General features: G+C 38.4%; 2 protein-coding genes across 2 annotated transcripts; one reads left to right on the forward strand and one right to left on the reverse strand.

Moving 5' to 3' along the window:
* Positions 1 to 4,124: 4,124 nt before the first annotated feature.
* LOC129441830 (uncharacterized) lies at positions 4,125 to 11,589 on the forward strand. The gene is made up of 5 exons (XM_055201540.2): positions 4,125 to 4,586; positions 5,031 to 5,152; positions 7,989 to 8,073; positions 8,837 to 9,685; positions 10,957 to 11,589. Exons 1-5 carry the CDS (start codon positions 4,313 to 4,315, stop codon positions 10,962 to 10,964), a joined length of 1,338 nt encoding a protein of 445 aa, XP_055057515.2. The 5' UTR covers positions 4,125 to 4,312; the 3' UTR covers positions 10,965 to 11,589.
* Positions 11,590 to 14,780: 3,191 nt separating this feature from the next.
* tox4a (TOX high mobility group box family member 4 a) lies at positions 14,781 to 21,507 on the reverse strand. Its single transcript, XM_073873227.1, has 9 exons — positions 20,634 to 21,507; positions 20,172 to 20,237; positions 19,776 to 20,078; positions 19,366 to 19,619; positions 18,940 to 19,291; positions 18,382 to 18,462; positions 17,559 to 18,299; positions 17,301 to 17,452; positions 14,781 to 15,604 (listed from the first exon to the last, which is right to left on the reverse strand). Exons 1-9 carry the CDS (start codon positions 20,736 to 20,738, stop codon positions 15,547 to 15,549), a joined length of 2,112 nt encoding a protein of 703 aa, XP_073729328.1. The 5' UTR covers positions 20,739 to 21,507; the 3' UTR covers positions 14,781 to 15,546.
* Between the last annotated feature and the right edge of the window lie 455 nt (positions 21,508 to 21,962).

Genomic DNA, 21,962 nt, shown 5'->3' on the forward strand with positions numbered 1-21,962 from the left:
CAAAGTGATGTCGAAACAACGTCTTTTTTGCACGTCCAATTTTGGTCCTTTAAAGGTGCAGACTGTAACGCCAGATGATCTCTTTTATCCAACGTTTTTTGAACATTCAGTATTGAATTTTTCTACATTAATTTAAACTCACACTGCTCAAAGTGACGTCGAAACAACTTCTTTTGCACATCTTTTTTTGCACATCTAATTTTTATCCACTAAATGTATTTTTTTCAGTGTCTATAGGCCCAGTATTGATGTTCACTGGACCTCTGTATAAGGGCTTATTGTAGTCCAAACATGGTCGCTGTGGACATTTTCCTTTAAATTATTATTTATTTAGATGTTTTTAGACTGCTTCTATCTGTGCATCTGTAGTCCCATTTTAAAGGTGGCATACTGTTCAAGTTCACACAGTCGGAGATAATCTAGACACACTGTAAAAAATACTTTGCTGCCTTAAAATTTTTTGTTGAATCAACTCGGATTTACAAGTCATTTCAACTTACTATTATTTATCTAGAAATTAGTTGTTATAACTACAGGTGAGTTGTTATAACTTATAAAATTAGGTTGACTTTTCTCAACTATATTTTGTAAGTTGTGACAACTCATCTCTGTTGAAATGACTTGTAAATCTGAGTTGATTTAGCAAAAACTTTTAAGGCAGCAAAGTATTTTTTACAGAGACATAATGAACCGGTGAATTGGAGGAAAAACAGAACAATTAAAAAAATACATAAATAATTAAATAACAAATAATGTTTAATCACCAATAACATATATTCATACAAAGTCCAATGGAAGAGAGCACATAAGGGAAAGAATATAAGTCAAGGTGCTCTGCTCTAAGGTTAATCTTGGCCCATCAAACAAACTTAGAAAGATCATGGCACTCTTTTAAAGGGGTCATATTATGAGATATTTTTTAGGTGTAAAATAAATCTTTGGTGTCCCCAGAGTGTGTATGTGAAGTTTTAGCTCAAAATATCATATAGATAATTTATTACAGCATCTTTAAATTGCAAACTTGTAGGCCTGAGCAAAAGTGTGCCATTTTTGGGTGTGTCATATAAAATGCAAATGAGCTGATGAAATGCAAACACTGATCACAATGATGGTGGTTTGTTGCAATTGAAACTCAATTGTGCTGTCAAGTCCTTCTTTTCTTCATCTTTCTCTCTGCACTAAATGGCAGTGCTGTGGTTGGATAGTGCAGATTAAGGGGCGGTATTATTGTAATTCGCCTTGCTATACCTCACAAAACAGGCGAAATCTGAACGACCTATTTTTTCACATGCTTGCAGAAAATGGCTTACTCAAAATAAGTTACTCGGGTTGATCTTTATCACATGTTCTAGGTTGATAGAAGCACTGGGGACCCAATTATAGCATTTAAACAGGAAAAAAGTCTAATTTTCACGCTATGACCCCTTTAAATTATAAAGCCTTTATTTTAGATGGCTACAAAAGGTATACAAACTCTCCAACACATTTCGGCCTATGCCTTCCTCAGAGAGAGTGACACACTCAAATTTAGCAACAGGTGAAAGCAGTTAACATTCATTAGGTCATGTGAGTAGTCAACAGTTGTCATGTGACCAACATCTTCATTACAGCATTTAATATCAATTCTCTGCACTTCTTAGACGTCAAAAAAGTTACCTAGTCAGGCGTTCAAATGTTAAACTGATTACTGGCATCAGTGGTGTCATGGTTAGAATAGCAGACCTATTTTGGTCTTAGACTGACAGACGCAATATAAACATGATCTGCGCGTCTATCAGATGTCTAATGTTTAGTGGGATGCTATGTTGTGGTTTCACGGACAGGGATCAGCTTAAACCAGGACCAGGCCTTAGTTTAATTAGGAAATATAACTAGTTTTAACAAACATGTCTTACTTAAAAACATTACCAATGAGCATTTTGAGGCAAAACAAATGGCACTGATGTATTTTAAGTCAGTGCAAGTTGTTTTCAGTTTGGACAGCTCTTACATTTACTTTCGTCTTATCCCTGTCCGAGTAACCGCCCCTGAATGTGCAGTCTCGTAGCATGGTGGGAGATTTCAGTAACAATTACAGTATTGATTTCTACTGTATAATTTATCTCTCCTGAACGGGACACAGCTTTTTTTTGGTTTATGCAAGAAAACATATGTTTGCAATAGTAATATATTTTTGCTATGTCTAGTCAAAACAATATCAAAACTCAATCTCATCTGATTGATAGGGATCAATATTCAGTAAACATATGCCCTGGAAACATGAACGAGCCATTCATACCAAATCAGTTGGATTTGCATGTTTTGACTTGTCAAAAATGAAATTAATTTTATTAACATCTTTACACAACAACCCTGAAACAAATAACACACATATTTTACTATTCAAAATAGGTATCTACTTTTTTTTTTAAACATTTAAACAACATTTTAGTAACAGGACTGAAAGTAACAAGCCTGAGCTTTAAGCATATATTTAGCTGCATGGAAGACACTGAGCAAATTCTAGTGATTTAAAAAGACATTTTATTTTTAGGATAAGCTGATAACATCAAAAAAAAAAATAATAATAATACAGGACAGAACAATAAGATTGGCCCTCAGCTACAATATCAAAAAATATATTGAAAAGAAAATGAAAAATAATTGCCATGACCTTCAGAAGATTCAGATCCAATCTGTTAAAATGTGTCTGTTAAAATGTATAAAAAAGTTTTTTCAGGGAATGTGTGGAAGTAACAAGGCTGAGTGAAATGACTAAGATGTGTATTTCATCTAAAACATTATGATTATGATTAAGGATGCAAAACACAAAAATGCAAAAAAAAATCTAAAGTATTTTATGCTTATATTTAAGACAAAGTATAGAGATCAGACACAGATCACAAATGCTATTTTGTCAGTTTTCTATTGTTTTTATTATTTTTTTAATTTATATAGCTTAAATTTGTTGTTTAATAATGTGCAGGACACTTTGCTTAATCATACAAATTATTTTTGGGTTACAAACATAGGAACGGTTATGTAAAAAATTCAGTGGAGTGCCTTTATTTGTAAAAAGTTAAAGGATTAGTCCATTTTCTCAAAAAAAAAAAAAAATCCAGATAATTTACTCACCACTATGTCATCCAAAATGTTGATGTCTTTCTTTGTTCAGTCGAGAAGAAATTATGTTTTTTGAGGAAAACATTCCAGGATTTTTCTCATTTTAATGGACTTTAATGGACCCCAAAACTTAACAGTTTTTTTCAACTGAGTTTCAAAGGACACTAAACGATCCCAAACGAGGAATAGGGGTCTTATCTAGTGAAACGATTGTCATTTTTGACAAGAAAAATAAATAATATGCACTTTTAAACCACAACATCTTGTCTATCTCCGGTGGAAAGGTCACGTGTTACATATGAAACGCCCATTTGCGGACCACTTAAACAATAAACTGACACAAAAACATTAATTATTTTCATTCGACATACAACAACGTCAGAACGGTCCTCTTTCTCCAACACTTTCTCAAACACTGGGGCGTAGTTTTGCATACGTCATCCATGACCTCTTGACATGATGACGTATTACTTGAGGTTGCGCTGGCGCATCACAGGATCAGAGATAGACGAAAAGTTGTGGTTGAAAAGTGCATATTTTTTATTTTTGTATCAAAAATGACAATCGTTTTGCTAGATAAGACCCTTGTGCCTTTGAAATCGTTTAGAGTCGTTTGAAACTCCTTTGAAAAAAACTGTTAAGTATTGAGTTAAGTGTTACGTGTTGGGCTCCATTAAAGTCCATTAAAATCCTGGAATGTTTTCCTCAAAAAACATAATTTCTTCTCGACTGAACAAAGAAGGACATCAACATTTCGGATGACATGGTGGTGAGTAAATTATCTGGATTTTTTTTAAGAAAATTGACTAATCCTTTAACATTAACACCATAGACAATATTCCCATGCACCAGTGTTTTTTCAACCAGGGGATCTCCAAAATTAATAAAAATAAAGGAAATAAAGGATAGTTTTTTGTTATTTTAATAAACAAATCCCATATTTCACGTTTACCAAGCTTTATAATTTTATGGGATAGAGATTGTGAGTGTGGGGGCGCTGGAGTCAAAAAAGTTTAAGATCCGCCCTAGAGAAGCACAGAAGCCACATCTGGATTTGGCGCCACAAGTCCAGTACGCGTTGACGTCATCGTGGAATGTCAGCAGACACGCCTACTACTTCCATCTTAGCCATGTGGATATGACCACAAGCGATCGCGCGACGCTTCGGACTGTTTTTAATACATTTTAACTCATATTGCACGTGAGCAGAATGTCCGAGTCGGTGTCGAGGTTTCAGGCGGAGGTGTCGGCCGTTATGGAGGTCTTACTGAAGGTGGCCGTCGTGGAGATAACGAAAGTTTTTGAGGGTCGCTCACTGGACTCTCATGGCTGCACGGTCAAAACAGGAGATCAGATCCAAACAGATTTGGTGTCTGTGCCGGACATCAGGGCTCATATGCAAAATGCATTGACTAATATGTCTGATAAGACGGTTTGTAGCGTCGGCGTGCAGGTTGAGGAGACGATGCTTGCCCAAAACAACGGTATGTTTGTCAAACGACGGACTGTTTACTAGCTTTGCATGTAGCCTGGTGTTGTTTGCACACGTTTGTCGATATAAACAGGAGTGAACCGTGTGCCCCTTAAAAAGTAGCTGTAAAATTAATGCTAGTACTGTAAAGTTTGACTGATTTAAGGTCGAAGTCTGCATTTGCAGAAGTCTTTTGATCACCGATGCTTGGTTGCATATAACAGTGCCGTTTGTCGTAATTACTAAGTGAATAAAAAATGTGTTTTAAGACGCAACATATATTGTTATAATAAATAGTATTTGTGCATAACAGAGTTTATTGACATTGCGCATGTGCAGTGCGTATTCGCATTAAAGTTCAAGTGTTTATCGATGTGAACCCAATGGATTTTGCATCACCATACTTGACATTTTCACGTTTTCAGATTGTAATGTGGTGTTTTGTGTTTGTTTTCAGATGAAAGCACATCCAGTGAGAAAGACAGTGTTTGTCAACAGGAGTCCAAAACATTGGAGGGCTTATGTCCCTCTGAAAGTCTCTGTAATGTTGATCTTCCCTGCTCCATCTTCATTGATAATGTAGGTGGCGCTCCATACCTCTCTGTATCACACTGCTTTCTATGTTATGTGAACTTTGGCATGTTAAAGGGATAGTGCACCGAAAATGAAATTCGCTGTTAATTTATGTCCCCTCGGGCCATCCATTATGTAGGTGATATTGTTTATATATTTAGTAAAAAAAAGATGCATTGCTGAAATTATGTTAAGTTCTTGGGTGCCATGTCTTTGAAGGTCCAAAAAAGCATATACACAATGCAAAATGAATAGGTCTACCTTGTAAGGAATGTGTTAGATTAAGTGAGGGGTGAGTAAATTTAACAGCATATTTTTATTTTTCAGTGTACTGTCCCTTTAAGAATGAATAGAAAACAACTCCCTAGCAGAAGGCACTTGTTGCTTGACTGAAGAAAAGCCTAAGGTTATAAATACTTATCTTCTCTGACATGCCTACAGCTTTTTCAAAAGTCTTTTTGTGCTGAACGTTCATATAATGGAGCATGATCTGTTTACATTTTTTTGTATATGTCAATCTACATAAAAACACTCCAGGCGTTTCCAACATAAATACATAAATATTAGATCTGAAACTCCAAAGGTTTGATATAGCATTTTGTGCAGTTTTTAGTCAAAGTGGTAGTAAGTTTACACAACGGCGATGTAGCGAAAGATTGAAACGTTTTCATATACACATGACAATGGCATCAAAAATATGGCTGTGCAAAAATATCGATACAGCTAACTATCGTGGTACATATATACGGTATTTCAATCTCTACTATCGATATTTGTACCCATCAAATCCCTCTGTGTGCTTCAAACGATTTCCTCCTCTACCAATGTCTCAGAAGTTAGCGGGAGTGAGAAAATGGCAGAAAATTTAAAAACACCTGCAGCTTTTGAAGCCGACGCGCGGAAGCACTTTTTTTTTAAATTCAGATCTATTTTTTACAGTTTTGATAAAAATGCGTTTACACCAACCGCGTTTCAGGCATCAAAATCGCATCTACCGCGCCTAGTTTGCTGCTTGAACAGTTTGAATGCATTCACGCGTCTAGAGTGAAGTAGACGTGCGGAAAAAGCAAGCATTTGACGCTCGTCAGAGGCAAAATAGCTTGCTTATGTGAGGGTGAAGTGCTATGCGGTTGTCTGTTTGCAAGATGACTGATGTTGATGCATTTATCGAGAGAGTTACCGGTTTGTATTTGGTACAATCAGTTCGCTGACAATCAGGGAAATTTCGCATTAATTATCGAGGACGTATCGGCCGTGATAATTAATGCGATATGGCCCAGCTTGTCAGTGAAGTACGGCTCTGTGTAGTAAATGCCGCTCTATCTAAAAGCAGCTGATGGCGATTTACTACTAATCAAGGAACTGGCTTTACTGAGGAGACGCACGTGACAATCGTATTCGATATATCTCCCAGCCCTAATCTTATGCAAATGTGACTCTTTGTTATCTTTATCTTTTCTTTCAGTCAACTTCAGGAACCTCGTTTAAAAATGCTGCATAGAAACGTGCCTAAATTTGAAGTGCGTACGTGTGATTAATAAACAAACATGCACACAGAAAACGCACAGATAGATGTGAAATCTATAAATCACAAATGATCTTGAAATTGTGCGCAGCTAAATAAATTCAAATCTTTGCCTTTAAAGGCGGGGTACATGATCTCTGCAAGTCAATGTTGACATTTAAAAATCACCTAAACAAACACACCCCTCCCCCATTAGAATCTGTAGGTGCGTTCCATTCGACCGTAAGTGGACTGCGAAGTGGACTTCACAGGGTATTCCGGCATCTTAAGTGAGATTCCAATCCGAAGGGAGCGAACATGTTTAGTTCGAAGGGCACTGCGCATGGCATAGGGAATCAGGGAACATCGATACATCACTTCACAGGAAGTGGAGAGCGATAATCACCCAACTGTCATTGCGCGCATCACGTGATCACCAGTCAGAACGGTCAGACCGCTATGCAATTATATGACAATTGTTTAAAAACAAATAAATACACATAGTTAACCAAATAAAAGTTTACTTTCATATTTGCATGACAGTTACAGCAGGGCTTCAATTCTCTTAATAGTCAAGTATTAGCAGCAATAGTCAATTAAAGTGTGTAATAAACATACGTTTTTCATTACGTAGTACTCAATGTTTTTTTTATTGTATAGTGTACATATTTTAAATGTGACAGTAAATAATAATTAAAATATGAATGTAGTCCTATATATATTTATGTTATATCAATCTGCGCGACCCCGTCGTTGACTTTCTTTGATGACGTTTGCAGACCGTTCCAAATGAGCGGTTATTGTCCGTGAAGTCCACTTCAACTGATATACCGTGCTCAGGGAGTAGGGAGCAGTGAACACTCCGTAGGGACCCTGTCAATGGAACGCACCTTGGACCTTCTTTTGATAGACCCACCCCACACATGCGCAACCCAGGCAACGATGTCGGTTGGCAGACACGCCCCTTACTGCTGATTGGCTACTAGAAGTGTGTTTTGGTACTCGGCCCGACTCCTTTTTCCAAATCGTTCCTCAAAAATCGTGCACCCCGCCTTTAAACGATGCCTAAGTAATGTCATTGACATTAAAGAGCACCTGTCAATGATTCAATCTTATGTTTAAAGCTGCAACGTGACGTGGCGCTAAGCACTTTTCCACTTTATAAATATGGACTTTGCTGTGGATATTTGCGTTTGCACACTTTACAATCAAATCTGTATGTATGCATGCTTTATAAATAAGGCCCCGGGATGACTTGGTTTTGTCTGAACTTGTCAGATTTGTGAAAGTTAAATAAGTAAGTAACTAAAAATAATGTGTATTGTTTGCTGTTTTTAGGGGGTTGATGATGGAAAAGGAGACGGTATAACTGACTGTCCATGGATAGGTGACTTTAAAAAGCCAGAGACAATTCAGGAGAATGGTAACCAATCCTTTTTATTTACGTACTTCAGTTAATACCTTTTGTTTGCAGAACTAAACTCTAATGCTTTAGTTCAAAAAGAATACTACACCTTGTTTTTAATGATTAAAGTACTAATGCCTTTCCTATTTTTCCGATATAGATTACATATATTTAAACAATTAATAAAATGAAAAGTACATAAATTCATCTGTGTACGTCCCCTAGATCTGTGGTCTTCACTATTTTTTCCACGAGAGTCACACAGATAGGACAAAGTTTGATACTTTTACCACACAGTATCAAAAGTTGCACCCAGTCATGAATCAATATGTCATCCCTGAACATACAATATGCACTGCAATAAATACAAAATGGGGATCATTCTTTATCATTTACCAGTCAAAATTGAGTAACTGAGACGAGGGGATTTCCCTTAATGACAAAAAACAGCAGTGTCCCTCGGAACCACTAGGGGGCCCCCTTGCTATTCATTTTACAGACCAATTGTCACGTGACATCATTGTGCCCCAAGAGCAAAGCATAAGCAGTCTAATCTTACAGTACTTTGATTTCAAATGACAATTGGCCTGTAACATGCTTATCGACATGCTTTTTGATAAAAAAAGGGGTATGGTTTTCCAACAAAGCTAGCATCTGGAGCAAAGTCAGAAAAAGCGCATGACTGCATGATCATATCACCATATTATTTATTGCCAACCGAGCGAATGAGTAACAAAAGTACATTTCAGACCTCCTTTAATGAAATAATTTTGTCTCTTAGGTCTTCAAAGACTTGTAGAGTCGTCTTCATGCTCTTCAGAGGTCAGCCCATTCAACTCTGTTGTAGTTAGCATTCCCAGTGAAGACCTTAACACAGACACTATTGGCCAGCTGGACCTCGGCCTTATGGATGTAAATCCTTTATCCATTGAGGAAACATCTCATATAGATCCTCCTCAGTCCAGTGGTACCATTGCCACACCCGCTCACCTTACCCAGGTAACCAGTAAAAGCACTATAGAGGCCAGACACGCATCCAATTTAAAAAAGGTGCGTTTCCAGCTCAGCCAAACGCCGTTTGATTGCAAACTGTTGAGGCCTTGCTCTGTTCAACTGGTGAATCTTCTGATGTTGTCAAGTTCGGTTAAAAGGACAAACGGTGCCAGCGGTAAATTCCCATCTGCACACAAAGATCTGCGTACCCATCAGAATACCCATACGGGACGCAGACTCTGCTGCTTCACGGAGTGCGGTAACGGCATTTGGCGTCTTCAAGGGGTCCTCACGCGCGGCCACCCTCTCGTCTGCAAGATCTGCGGCAAAAAGTTCAAACGCAGGAAGATCTTGAAAAGACACGAGCGCTTTCATACGGGCGAAAAGCCGTACTCGTGCAGAAAGTGCAAAAAAAGGTTCGCGCTACGGAAGAGCTTGAGAAGGCACGAGAGGTTTCACACCGGAGAAAGACCTCACAACTGTCCTCACTGCAGAAAGGCCTTCCGTCTCAAAAACAATCTCAAGGCCCACCTGCGCTTTCACACCGGTGAAAAGCCTTTCGCTTGCAACCTGTGCTCCAAGAGTTTTCGGATCTCGAAGAACCTGGAGAAACACAGACTGACGCACGCTGCGGCAGGTAGATGTTAACTCGTGTTTGCTTTCGATCTAATACCAGACACTCCTACCTCACCTAAGAACCACTGGATCTAAACAATAATTGTTTTAGAAAGTTGAAGCGCATCAGGGGTGGGTTTCCAGAATAACGACTTAACTCGCTGCTGAACATGCATAGTTGGAGAAACTAGCAAGTCACGACTGTCAGCTATCAACTTTATCGCACATCCGTCGTTTGAACCATGTTGGTTCAACAATGTAGTTGATAATGTCACGTTAGGGCAGTAATGTACGAATTAATCAGTTCAGATCAGATTATTGCTGTTAATAATGTTAGAGCTGGCGAAAAATCGCACGCGGGTCTCATAAATAAAGCCGGTTCAGTGATTAGCAGTAAATCGCCATCACCTGCTTTCAGATGGAGCGCCATTTACTACACAAAGCCATATTTCTCCAAAAGCTGGGCAAAATCGTGTTTATAATCGTGGAAATCCGTCTCTGATTATGAACGTGATTTTGCCCAGCTTCTTGGTGAAATACGGCTCTAAATTTAATACTTATCACCAAAACTTTTGCAGGCGATTTTTTTTTTTGCCCAGCTCTAAATAACGTACATTGCATCTGAAAACTTTTTTGTTATCGTATTTTAGTTCTCTGTTGTTTTATTTCAAGTTATATCACGGGACTGTTGAATGCTGTATTCTGATTGGCTGGGAAATGTTCCATGGGTGTTATTTTTCTGAAAAACCCACACCTAAATTGTCAAATGTCTTAAAAATAACCACCAGAGCAATGTTTGTGGTAACCAACTGTGGTATAAGCGTAATAATTTACGGTCCTTTGAATTACTTGAAAATAATGCACACCCGCGGCTTCGCGTCGTGCCGCATTAACAACTTGGTGCGCATTATTTTCTTATAATTGAAAGATTCACCTCGTTAATTATTCCTTACGTATTTCATTACCTTACTCCTCCCAGGGATTCCCCAGGGTCTTAAAGCCCATACACTACACCCATGCGCACTTTTCAAAAACAACTCTTTAAGTTGGCCAATGATGCTTCTGGGAAACGCACCCCTGGTCATCTTATTGTTAAGTGATCATTCCGTTCTATTCCTGATTTTGAGTTGTAATGGTGATTTTTGCATCTTGATCAGGAATTTTTCTTCTGTTGTAAATATTTGTTGTTATTCTCTTTTGTAAAAAAAAATCTATTTGAAACCAAGTCTGCATTTGAACATAACCTGCTATTATCAGATAATATGTGCACAATATCATTTTTCATTTTTTCAGGTAAATGAGTGTAATATCTGGTGTGTCTGAAGCATTGGAGAGTAGTCACAACAGGCTGTTGTACATTCGGTCCCGGCGTTATGTAGACACGTATTCACAGATACTGAGCTCTTGGCTTTTTGGATGTCGGCTTTTCTCCAAACTTCTGGCCTTTACCTTGTGTCTTAACATCCATACAGATATGATTTCGGCTATCTGGACTTATTCAAGGACATTCGTGTACTGATATTCACACTGGAGATAAATCTGAAGCTGTATTGTTAACTATTCCTTTACTATCTTTACTAAAAACGAAACTAAAAAAAAAAAAAACATGAGAGCTCTTGCTCACGTTTTCTACTGTGGATTTTATATCTACTTTCTTATATTTTAACGCGTGCTATGTTTAGACAAAGTTAACGTTTTTAAAAGGTCATAGTGGCCGTAGCGTTTTGTAAACGAATTTTTGGTTTTCTGTGCTCGTTTTGTTTTGTTTTGTTTTTTACACCGGAATGTTTTGTCAAATTTGTGCTTTTGATTGATATTGTAAAAGTTTTGAAAACAAAAGGACATTTCTTACATGCTGTCAATCATTCCTCATAGCCATTATGACCAAACCTGTGTATATTTCTTTTGTAATAAATATTAATCTAAGTTCTTTGTTTACTTGGTTTATTTTTGTCATTAGAAGGATTAGCAGGAATATTTTATTTTGTTTGGGAATGTACAAAGACCGGTATAGATGACGCTGAGCAGAAATTCGAGCTGCTTGAGTCAATAAGGAGAGTTTATGTTCCCTGCTCTTACTTACAATTGCAGCAACTTGAGTATGACATTTAAACTAAAAGTTTTGCTAATCTCATGCGTACCTGTAGAGTAGTACAGCATACTTCATATATTTAGTTTTAGTATTTAGTATTTAGTTTTTAGCAAGCAACTCACACAAAACATTATCCCACTATCTCTGGATAACTTACGATTCACTACATGTTCATGTCGTTTACATTATTTACACTTACGTGCCAATTGCCAACAAAACAGACATTTGATGCAGTTTTACTTACCGCCTGCAACTCATGACCCCATGAAAATCGAGTGTTAAAGGATTAGTCCATTTTCTTAAAAAATCCAAATAATTTACTCACCACCCTGTAATCTAAAATGTTATTGTCTTTCTTTGTTCAGTCAAGAAGAAATTATGTTTTTTGAGGAAAACATTCCAGGATTTTTCTCATTTTAATGGACTTTAATGGACCCCAACACTTAACAGTTTTAATGCAGTTTAAAATTGCAGTTTCAACAGAGTTTCAAAGGACACTAAATGATCCCAAAACGAGGCATTAGGGTCTTATCTAGCGAAACGATTGTCATTTTTGGCAAGAAAAATAAAAAATATGCACTTTTTAACCACACCTTCTCGTCTATCTCTGGGCCTGTGACATTCCAGCGCGACCTCACGTAATTGCGTAGTGCCGGGGAAAGGTCACGTGTTACATATATGAAACGCACATTTGCGGACCATTTTAAACAATAAACTGACACACATACAACAACGTCAGAACAGTACTCTTTCTCCACACTTGTAAACACTGGGGCGTAGTTTCGCATACGTCATCCGTGACCTCTTGACGTGATGACGTATTGCGTGAGGTCATAGGACCGGAGGAAGACGAGAATTGTTTTTTAAAAGTGCATATTTTTAATTTTTCTTGCCAAAAATGACAATCGTTTCACTAGATAAGACCCTTATGCCTCGTTTGGGATCGTTTAGAGTCCTTTGAAACTGCAATTTGAAACTGCATTAAAACTGTTAAGTGCTGGGGGCCATTAAAGTCCATTAAATTTTGAAAAATCTTGAAATGTTTTCCTCAAAAAACAATTTCTTCTCGACTGAACAAAGAAAGACATCAACATTTTGGATGACATGGTGGTGAGTAAATTATCTGGATTTTTTTAAGAAAATGGACTAATCCCACAACTCCGCTGCTACCCCAGATAAACAAAATATCCATTGTTTCCATAAGGTTGGGTTCTTTGGAAAGCTAAACAAGCTTAAATTTCCCTAACAAACAACAACGCACTTCTTTGGTGACATTGATTTTGTCTCAGCTCTTGGTTTATGTGTTCGTGCCCCATTCTGGTTAAAGTGCCCATATAAGGACTTCCACTGTACTTTCTGCACTGAAATTGCCCATAAAAGACATAAAGCAAGAATCTTTAATGTTCGAAAAAAAACTTTCTGAAACTTGTACGAACCCTGGCGAAGTGCATTATGCACAGAAATACTCCATCATACATACAACTGCTTATTTTGACCCTCTGCCTATGTTTAGCATGAGGAATCTAACTCTTACCCCCCGATTTCACAGACAAGGCATAAGGTAAGTCCTAGACTAAGACACGTTTAAAGTTGTCTCAACTTGCACTGACCGATCTTAAAATATGATTTGTCTCAACATACACACCAGTAACATCTTTTTCCAAGATGCTTGCATTTTGATTTAACTAAGGCTTAGTTCTGGCTTTAGCGAAACCTTGTCTGTGAAACCAGGCCTTAAACAGTCAGAATTCATGAAATAGCTTTAGACCCCCCTTTTATTGAGACCAGGGCTAGTCACAGTCACAGAATCTAATGTAGGTTTTGGGTAAAGGTGCTGCAAGTTTCTGAAATCTTCTCTTTATACTGAAACAAGATCACAAGATGCTTATTATAATGGTAGTCACGTCTCAACTATAAACAATTCCACAATTAAACCATGCGACAGACAAAACAGTGATATCGCTCTCCTCCAAGGTTAAGTGTCATCTGAAATACAGATGTGTGCACAAATGTGACTCTGTCTGTGAAATCCAGGCTAAAGTCCGATCATGTGAGATATTGAACAAAAAAAGTTTGATTTCATATTAATTTTAAACTTAAAGGTGCAGTGTGTAATTTTTAGAAGAATCTCTTGACAGAAATGCAAAATAATATACAAAACTATATTATCAGGGGTGTATAAAGACCTTTTTATAATGAACCGTTATGTGTTTATTGCCTTAGAATAAGATGTTTTTATCTACATACACTAAGGGTCCCCTTACACGGAAGCCGCCATTTTGTGACGCCATGTTTCTACAGAAGTCCTTAACTGACAAACTTTTTTACTAAGTTGTCTTCGACGATGACATGTTTGTCTGGTGGCGGCCACCATAGCTTTTCTATGTTTCAAAAGCAAGAGGTGAGCGGTGGACTGAACCGTTGGTTGCAATTCACAACCTCACCACTAGATGCCGCTAAAATTTACACACTGCACCTTTAAATCAGTCAGTATAGTCACAAAAAATATTTACAGGCAGGATAAAGGTGACACATCACCATTATTTCCTTTGTTCAGGGATACATTACTAAGCTTTTAAAGTTAAAATGATTTAAAAGTCAAGAAAACTTTAAAAAGAAGTCCTCTAAAAGACAATGAGCTGACATGAACCAGTATCCTCACCTAACCCTAGCCCGTCTGCATTGTGTTTGTGCTAAATTATGTAAACCACACAATTGAATTACTGTTACGCATCACACCTTCATCTGTATGACAATACTGCGAGATAGACATTGAAAAGTCAATAAAATGAATTATAATTCAGAAAAAAAACTGGATATTTATTTGTCTAGAAAATACTTTATTGTATATACACAAACTATATTTTTAGAATTGGCACAATGATGAGTAAGTGACAAATCTTATTTTTGTGATAACTATTTCTTCAACTACTTTCAATGGGCAAGAATTTTTACCAGCACTTACCTCTGCAGTTACATTAAAAGATCACTAGAAATAAATTTATTGCAAAACAACTACTGAAACTTCATCCATTTCGGCTGCCCCTTTATTAATACTCAAGTAACCTTTGTAACACCATTAAAAAAAGCAAGCAATTTTTTTTTTATTCAAAACAAAGGTGAAAAATTCTACTCACAGACAGATCGAAGGTACTCTCAACACAACAAAACATAATTGCAGATTAAAGGGATCGCTCACCTAAAAATTGTAATGGTCATCATTTACTCTAATGTTGTTACAAACCTCTATTCATTTCTTTGTAACCAAATCGATCAGAAGTCGCATTGACAAAATGAATAATGAGAAATTATTGAGAGAATATACATTTTTTGGTAAACTATCCCTTAGACTACACAAGTTTCACAATTCTTCTACATCTCAGACCTTTCACAATTATGCCATTGAAATGCTTCAGATTTGTCTCACTTTAAACCCAAATACAAGTCATGTATATATATATATAAAATCACTGCAGCAAGGTCCAAGTAATGTACAATACTCAAAATGTAGGTTATCTTCTGAAACAAAGCCTTTAGTCAAAACATGTGGTTCACAAAGCATAATCAGTTATATTTTAACCAAAACGGACTCGGCTGCCTTGGATTACTACTCTTGACAAATGAAGTATCTGTACGTTTACAACACAATAAATGATGCTTTTTCCCCACTGCTGATGAGCTTTTTTACACTAAATATATTTACAACAAATACTACATGAGAGACTGTAGATCCAGCAGAATTTCTTCTCAACTTTTGAAGGTATGTCGACCCCGAACCCAGAGGACTTCATTTATTTGACAGTGGCAAAGTTCTGGCCCCTAATTGAACACCAAGCCATGAAAATGTCCCTGTAAAAAAAATAAGCAGAGAATTTGAACATGGACATACACACACACACACACACACACACACACACACAGACCAACTATATGAAGTAATATGCTTAAATATTTAAATCAGTTTTGTGGACAGAATAAACCATGCAGGGCCAAAAACTTTTTTGACACACCTGCCAATATACGGTGACACATGTACAAGCTATAAATATTCTCATTTACCATGAAACATCCGTTTTTTTTTTTAACATTTGCACTAACTAAACATATTTAAACAACACCATGCAATAAGGTACTATGTGTTAATATTACTTAACTACATTAGCTAACCTGAACTGACTGAATAAATAAATTATACTACTACTTATACTGCATTTATTAGTCTTAGCTCAAGTTAATTTTAACATGAAACACCAAACATTAGTCGATGTCCATAAACTAACTTAAACAACAGACAATTGGGATACACTTTATAATAAGGGGCCATGAATCAAAATGAACTAAGCCATAAATGTATTTTTAAACATGAACTAAGGCTGAGCTAAGGCATGTATTAATCATAAACTAATGAAGCGTCATCATCAGTACAACAAAGTTTTTTTAGTTGTTAATGTATTACAATGATTTCATGTGTCGAGTCATGAGTCATGTTGTAGTTAATGATGACTCTACATTAGTTTATAGGGCTGGGTATCGATTCGATTCGCAAGCTATCAATTCGATTCTCGGTTCGGTTTTTGATTGCTGTTCTCTTGATGGTTTTTGTATTCGATTCAACTCAATGAATATAGATTATATAGAATATTATATTATATTATATTAGCATATTATATTATTATATGTATTATATTAGAATATAGACTAAATGACTGAATGACAGGCTCGCCTCTCGCTCCTTGGTAACATCGCGCAAGGCAAAAAAGAGGGTGACATCTAGGGGAGAAGACTAGTAATTAGATTAACGTTAATCTGATGTTCAATGTTTGCAGAAATAAATATGGGGAAAAAAGCGATTCGTGGCCTTTGAAAATCAATTTTGAATTGACCACGTTAAAAAAAAACGATTAAAGGGGCCATGGCATGAAAATCTGACTTTTTCTATGTTTAAGTGTTTGCACTTCATCAGCTCATTTGGATTTTAAAGGACACACCCAAAACGGCACATTTTTGCACACACCAACAAAGTGTCAATTTTAACATGTTATAATAAATTATCTATATGGTATTTTGAGCTTAAACTTCACATATGTGCTCTGGGGACACCAAGGTTGCCTATTACAACCACGCCTGGCTAGAATTCATAAAAATGTATATATGTGCATATATGTGGTTGCTTGTTAGCTCAACTGTGTTGACTGTCAGTCTGAAATAAATCATTAATTCAATTCATTAATTCAATTCAATTAAAAATGTCACCAGCCAAATGGCGAAGGACACCATTTTACTCACATTTGGCGCTTTGCAAGTGTACATTTTAAGCAACGCAATCATGCCAATATAGCAGTTTCTTTTGTTGCAAAACTATATTTTAAATACTGTTTAAAAAGCATTTCAGGGTGAGACCTCAAAAAGCTGGTTGATAAAATGCCAACAGTACATTTATTTACATTCTAGGCAGTGGGTGACTACTTTTAAGTCACAATTTCTGCAGCTCCATCAGTGTCATTTAATAGTTTTGATGATTTTAACATTATTCTGAAAAACACACCTGCAGTGTGTGGCTACACACTCATTACTGCAATATTCCTTATCCCAGTCACGGCTCTCCACAGCCGGGTTTGTGCATCCGGCACGGACGCAGAGATTAGAAGTAGGAGCAGAGGAGGAGGCTGCAGGAGCAACACTGACCTCCATCTCCATCTGAAACAGAAAAGAGAGGATAAAAAGTTTTTGCCACGTTACATTTGTTAATTTCCTAAATCATATTTTCAACCCCCAATCTGTAAACAAATTCATGCAAAAATACCTCCTCTGAAGCAAGTTCCTCAGTCACAACCTCATTCTCCGCGGTGACCAACTGTTCGCTAGGATGCTCCACCTGAACCTCAACAGGTGCGGGACGTGCAGAGGCAGCGATGGTGGATGAGGAAATAACAGGGTTGACGCTCGTCGCTGTAGTCACAATAATCGGTGCGGACAAGTTCGAATGTAAAGAAGCAGGCACAATCTTTATCTGGAGAGGTGGCGGAGGCGTAGCAGTGACAGCCACTGAACTTCCCACCCCTCCGTGGGGCTTGGGCTGGAGAGGGGGCGGGGCTTGGGTCTGTACCATCTGTTGCAGACGTGGTGGAGGAGGGGTGCCCTGCATCTGCTGCAGTGGTGGAGGCTGCCGGGCGGCAGCCTGCTGCACGGTTCGTATCCCAGCTGGGATCACCGTCACCATGGAAGTGGGTATCTGGTGGAGCTGAGCACCTCCCTGTAACATCTGCTTGGAGATGATGATTTTGGTGATGGTCGGTGCTGGGCTGGGGTTCGGGGCAGGGGGTTGACCGATGGCCACGGGTAAAGACCCCGTGCGGGATCGGGTGGTGACTTGAGGCAGGTCGAGGATGATATTGGACGCGCAGATGTTGGTGATTGTGTTCTGGTCAGGGCTGGGGGGAACCCGTGCGGGACGGGCAGGAGCAGTAGGGGTGGTAGAGATGGGTGCGGGACTGGGAGTTGATGGAGGAGTGGTGGGAGCATTGTCCTCAACCTCGGTAGATGGCTGAATGAAAAAATGAATAGACAGTCAAGCAAGCAAATGAAAAATCGAATTCCTAAGAAAGAGCTTGAAGCAAATTATTCACCTTCGATAGCTGATTCGCTCTGTAGGCTGCTAACGCTTTCAGATAGTCTTTCTTGGCTGCTTCGGTTTTCTTCTTGTAAACCTGCAAAGGTTAAAACATTTACTAAAACAGATTAGGGGTTTATTTATTGCTCGAGTTATAAGAAAATGCCTCATTGCAGCATTTATGTAAGAGAGATTACTGAATTCAAGCTGCAACAACTATCAAATAGTCGTTAATATTTGATGATAGCGTTAAAGGATTGTAATTATCGATTAGTTTGGTCTGTGTCCCATTGGTGGGACAGAGGCGTGTCTGCGCCACAGGTGTTGCATGATGATTTGAAACATAAAGATTGGATTTCTTTATTTAATACAAGTGTTTTTGTTAGGAGCAGACACACCTGACTTGATAACCATGCAGCTCTTGCTGTTGGAATGGTGGGCAAGTGATCACAGACCAAACTAATCGATAACGATGCTCGTAGACCGCTACGGATCACTATCGACTATTCAATTAGTCGTTGCAGCTCTAATTAACATTCTGCAAAATTGAATATTTAGAGGATCCCTACTACACCTGTTTCTGCTCTTCCCCAAGACTGTCCCACATGGACGCCACAATCTTCGACACCTCCCCAAATGTGGCATTTGGGTTTTGACCTTTAATGGCCGCCTGGGTGTCTCTAAAGAACAGAGCATAAGCCGATACCGGTTTCTGCGGTTCATTAGGATCTTTCTTCTTCCTGCCCTTCTTAGCTCCAGGTGCCACTCCCACGTCTACGTTGTTCCCAGGCACCATGGCCGGCTTGCCGCCCACCCTCCTCACAACAGCTGGAGGAGCGGTGGAGATCTGCGTGGAAAGTGTCAAGTTGGGGACATGCGATATGATCGCTGGAGCGGCTGAAAAGGAGTCTACCAGCATGGTTTGTCTGAAAGAGAAATCGGGAAAGGTTACAAGACGCAGATATCGATCAAGCTGAGAGATTTATGAACAAGACTCACTTGTCTGAAATCTTCCATGTCTTCATCCTGCAATGAGCTGGCTGGAGATGGCGTAGCTGACAGCGGCTGATCAGGTGACTTTGACACACTGGCTCCACCACCGAGACTGAGTCCTAATTGAGCACTTAGATCTGAATGGTCTATGGTAGTGAGCTGGTTGTGTCCTAGGAGAGTGTGGCTCATATCATTTATTGGAATATCAATAGTCATGGAGGAGGAACTATTAAAATGAGAGCCAACAGAATGGCCAAGATCCTATGGAGAGAGGAAAAAACAAGCAAGAGAGATGCATTACATGGTCTGTCAATCTACCAATTACTCCAACCCAAAATCACTTTAGAAGGAATTTAAATGACTTTTGAGTTGAAAGCAAGAAAATTAATGTAGGCTCACTTATGAAACAAGGCTTACCACACCCAGCGTTGAGCTAAGTAGAGCACTTTCCCCTGATTGGTTAATCACACCCAAACTTAGGTGATCCATCCCCTGAGATGATGGATTCATGAAGGCGGACGCAAAAGATGGATCGTTCCCCCCTACCACCACAGCATTACTGTTGAGACTGTTACTGTGAGACCTTGAGCTCCCAGCCTGTTCGACCAGCTCTCCAAAATGAGCCTCCACATCTTCAACAGTGAGGGCAGAGTCTGGATCCAGGGAAATGGGTGGGATTTCAAATTCCTCATCACCCAGACTGGGCGTATGAAATGTTTGCTAAAATTAGGAGAATAGCAACAGAGAAGGGAATCAGTTGTTATTATTATAAGCAAGCATTGCAAGTTAACTTTTAATTTTAAGAGTTAGTACCTCAGATGAAAGAAAATGATGACCAGGCCCACTGATGGTGAGGTATGCATCATTGCCACCTGTGAACTAAGAAATAAAGGTTTTGACTAAAGGCTAAATGTGTCATAGGCACTGTGTATTATGTAAAAAGTAATTGACGAAAATTATTCGAAAATAATACACACCCATGGTGGTAATGCGGGTGTGCATTATTCTAAAATAATTCATAGGACCAGGAGTCAATTATTGCACTTATACCACACACATTGCTATGGTGGTTATTTTAAGACATTTGACAGGTTAGGTGTGCCTTTATCGAAAAATAATGCATAACAGTTACCCCTGGAACATCTCAACCAATCAGAATAAAGCATTCAACAGCCTCGTGGTATAACATTTGATATTACTCAGTAATGCGTATACATACAATACTAAATCATAATAACAGCAAGCATGTGCACTATTTAACGAAGCCAAACTTACTTTGTTCACGGATTCGTATCCATTATAAGACGATCCATCCATAAACTCGGAATCAACATGTTGACCAGTCCCGTCAGAGAGATCCGGATAAAAATTCAGATCCATGATAAATGCACTTCTAGCACAAAGTCTTTACGTATTCCGAGGTTACGAGCGACGGGCTTTTTAACAATCCAACAGACACAAATGGGAGACTTGCAACAAAAAAAAAACTAAATCTTAAGAGCAAGTTCCTGGTCTAGCCCGGGATTTCTTAGGAAAGTGAAATACAAATGGCATTCACCAAAGAAACAACCAAAAACGCAGCTTCTTGTTTTCGGTATCGTCCAGCATGTGTCCTGTGATCTCCACCGCTTGGCTGAATAATGCTGATAATTTAATTAACCGATTCCACGCGTAGCGTAAATAGTGTCAACAATCTTTAAGAATAATAATAACAACAACAACAACGTGTGTAGGCTACCAGTTTAGCCAGCTAGCATCAGCAGCTAAGTATAAATGGTGCTAGTTGTGTTAGTGTTAAACCCAACGTGGGGTTTCATAATGCTGATGATTACAGTACGAGGAGAAATATAATCTTGCTGTTTGTTATTTATAATATACAGCGCCTAAATAAATAAGACTCCAATTGTATTGTTCTTAAAACATTTAAGCAGGGTTTTACTAGCTTAGACATTTGCTGCCTGCCAGCGCTTCAAAATGGAACGATTCGATCGGTATTCTGCCTCTTTTGTCTGTTTGCGTTCATCACAAGTCGCATTAATCGCACTCCGATCTCACGGTTAGCACATTTTCTGCGATCATTTCAGACAATAATCGTCATATATTGTCTCTTATTTTATTACAGACCGTAATAAAAATTACTATTATCTAATGTGAACACTGTTTTCAAATTAAATGGAAAGTTTCTCAGTGGCATTTAGGTGTCAGCGGCTGATATCGCAGTCACGTGGTTAATGACACTTTTCTCAGTGGTGATTGAATTGCCGCAATCACAGCCGTTTAAAATTATTTGATTTCGATATTTCGTCATTTTGTAGAATGACGACGCAGCTTTCCATTTGTATGTCGAGCTGCAATTCGTTTAGTTATGTTTTTAACTAGGAGTCCTCAAGGGTAATAACCATAGACTGTAAAAACGTCTGGAAGTCAGGTTCTGGCTAGAAGGGATATACAGCTACAGCAAATTCATCTCGCGAGATGTTGGGATTGTGGTGGGGTAAAGTCAAGAAGCTTGTTCGACTTCATGCCGTGCCGCAAGAACCGACAGCCGGATGACGTAAAAGTACGTTGACGTCATCCGGCTGTCGATTCTTGCTGCGCCGCATG

This window comes from Misgurnus anguillicaudatus, chromosome 2 (genome assembly GCF_027580225.2).
Source record: "Misgurnus anguillicaudatus chromosome 2, ASM2758022v2, whole genome shotgun sequence".
In the NCBI taxonomy this organism is placed as follows: domain Eukaryota; kingdom Metazoa; phylum Chordata; class Actinopteri; order Cypriniformes; family Cobitidae; genus Misgurnus; species Misgurnus anguillicaudatus.

Excerpts from the sequence above, each read along its gene's own strand:
- tox4a (XM_073873227.1), bottom strand. The coding sequence starts at position 20,738 with ATGGATCTGAATTTTTATCCGGATCTCTCTGACGGGACTGGTCAACAT. Across the intron at positions 19,292-19,365 it reads GACATGGAAGATTTCAGACA|ACAAACCATGCTGGTAGACT; the intron begins AGTGAGTCTTGT and ends TTTCTCTTTCAG. Across the intron at positions 18,300-18,381 it reads GAGCGAATCAGCTATCGAAG|CCATCTACCGAGGTTGAGGA; the intron begins GTGAATAATTTG and ends TTTTTCATTCAG.
- LOC129441830 (XM_055201540.2), top strand. The coding sequence starts at position 4,313 with ATGTCCGAGTCGGTGTCGAGGTTTCAGGCGGAGGTGTCGGCCGTTATG. Across the intron at positions 4,587-5,030 it reads GATGCTTGCCCAAAACAACG|ATGAAAGCACATCCAGTGAG; the intron begins GTATGTTTGTCA and ends GTTTGTTTTCAG. Across the intron at positions 8,074-8,836 it reads AGAGACAATTCAGGAGAATG|GTCTTCAAAGACTTGTAGAG; the intron begins GTAACCAATCCT and ends TTTGTCTCTTAG.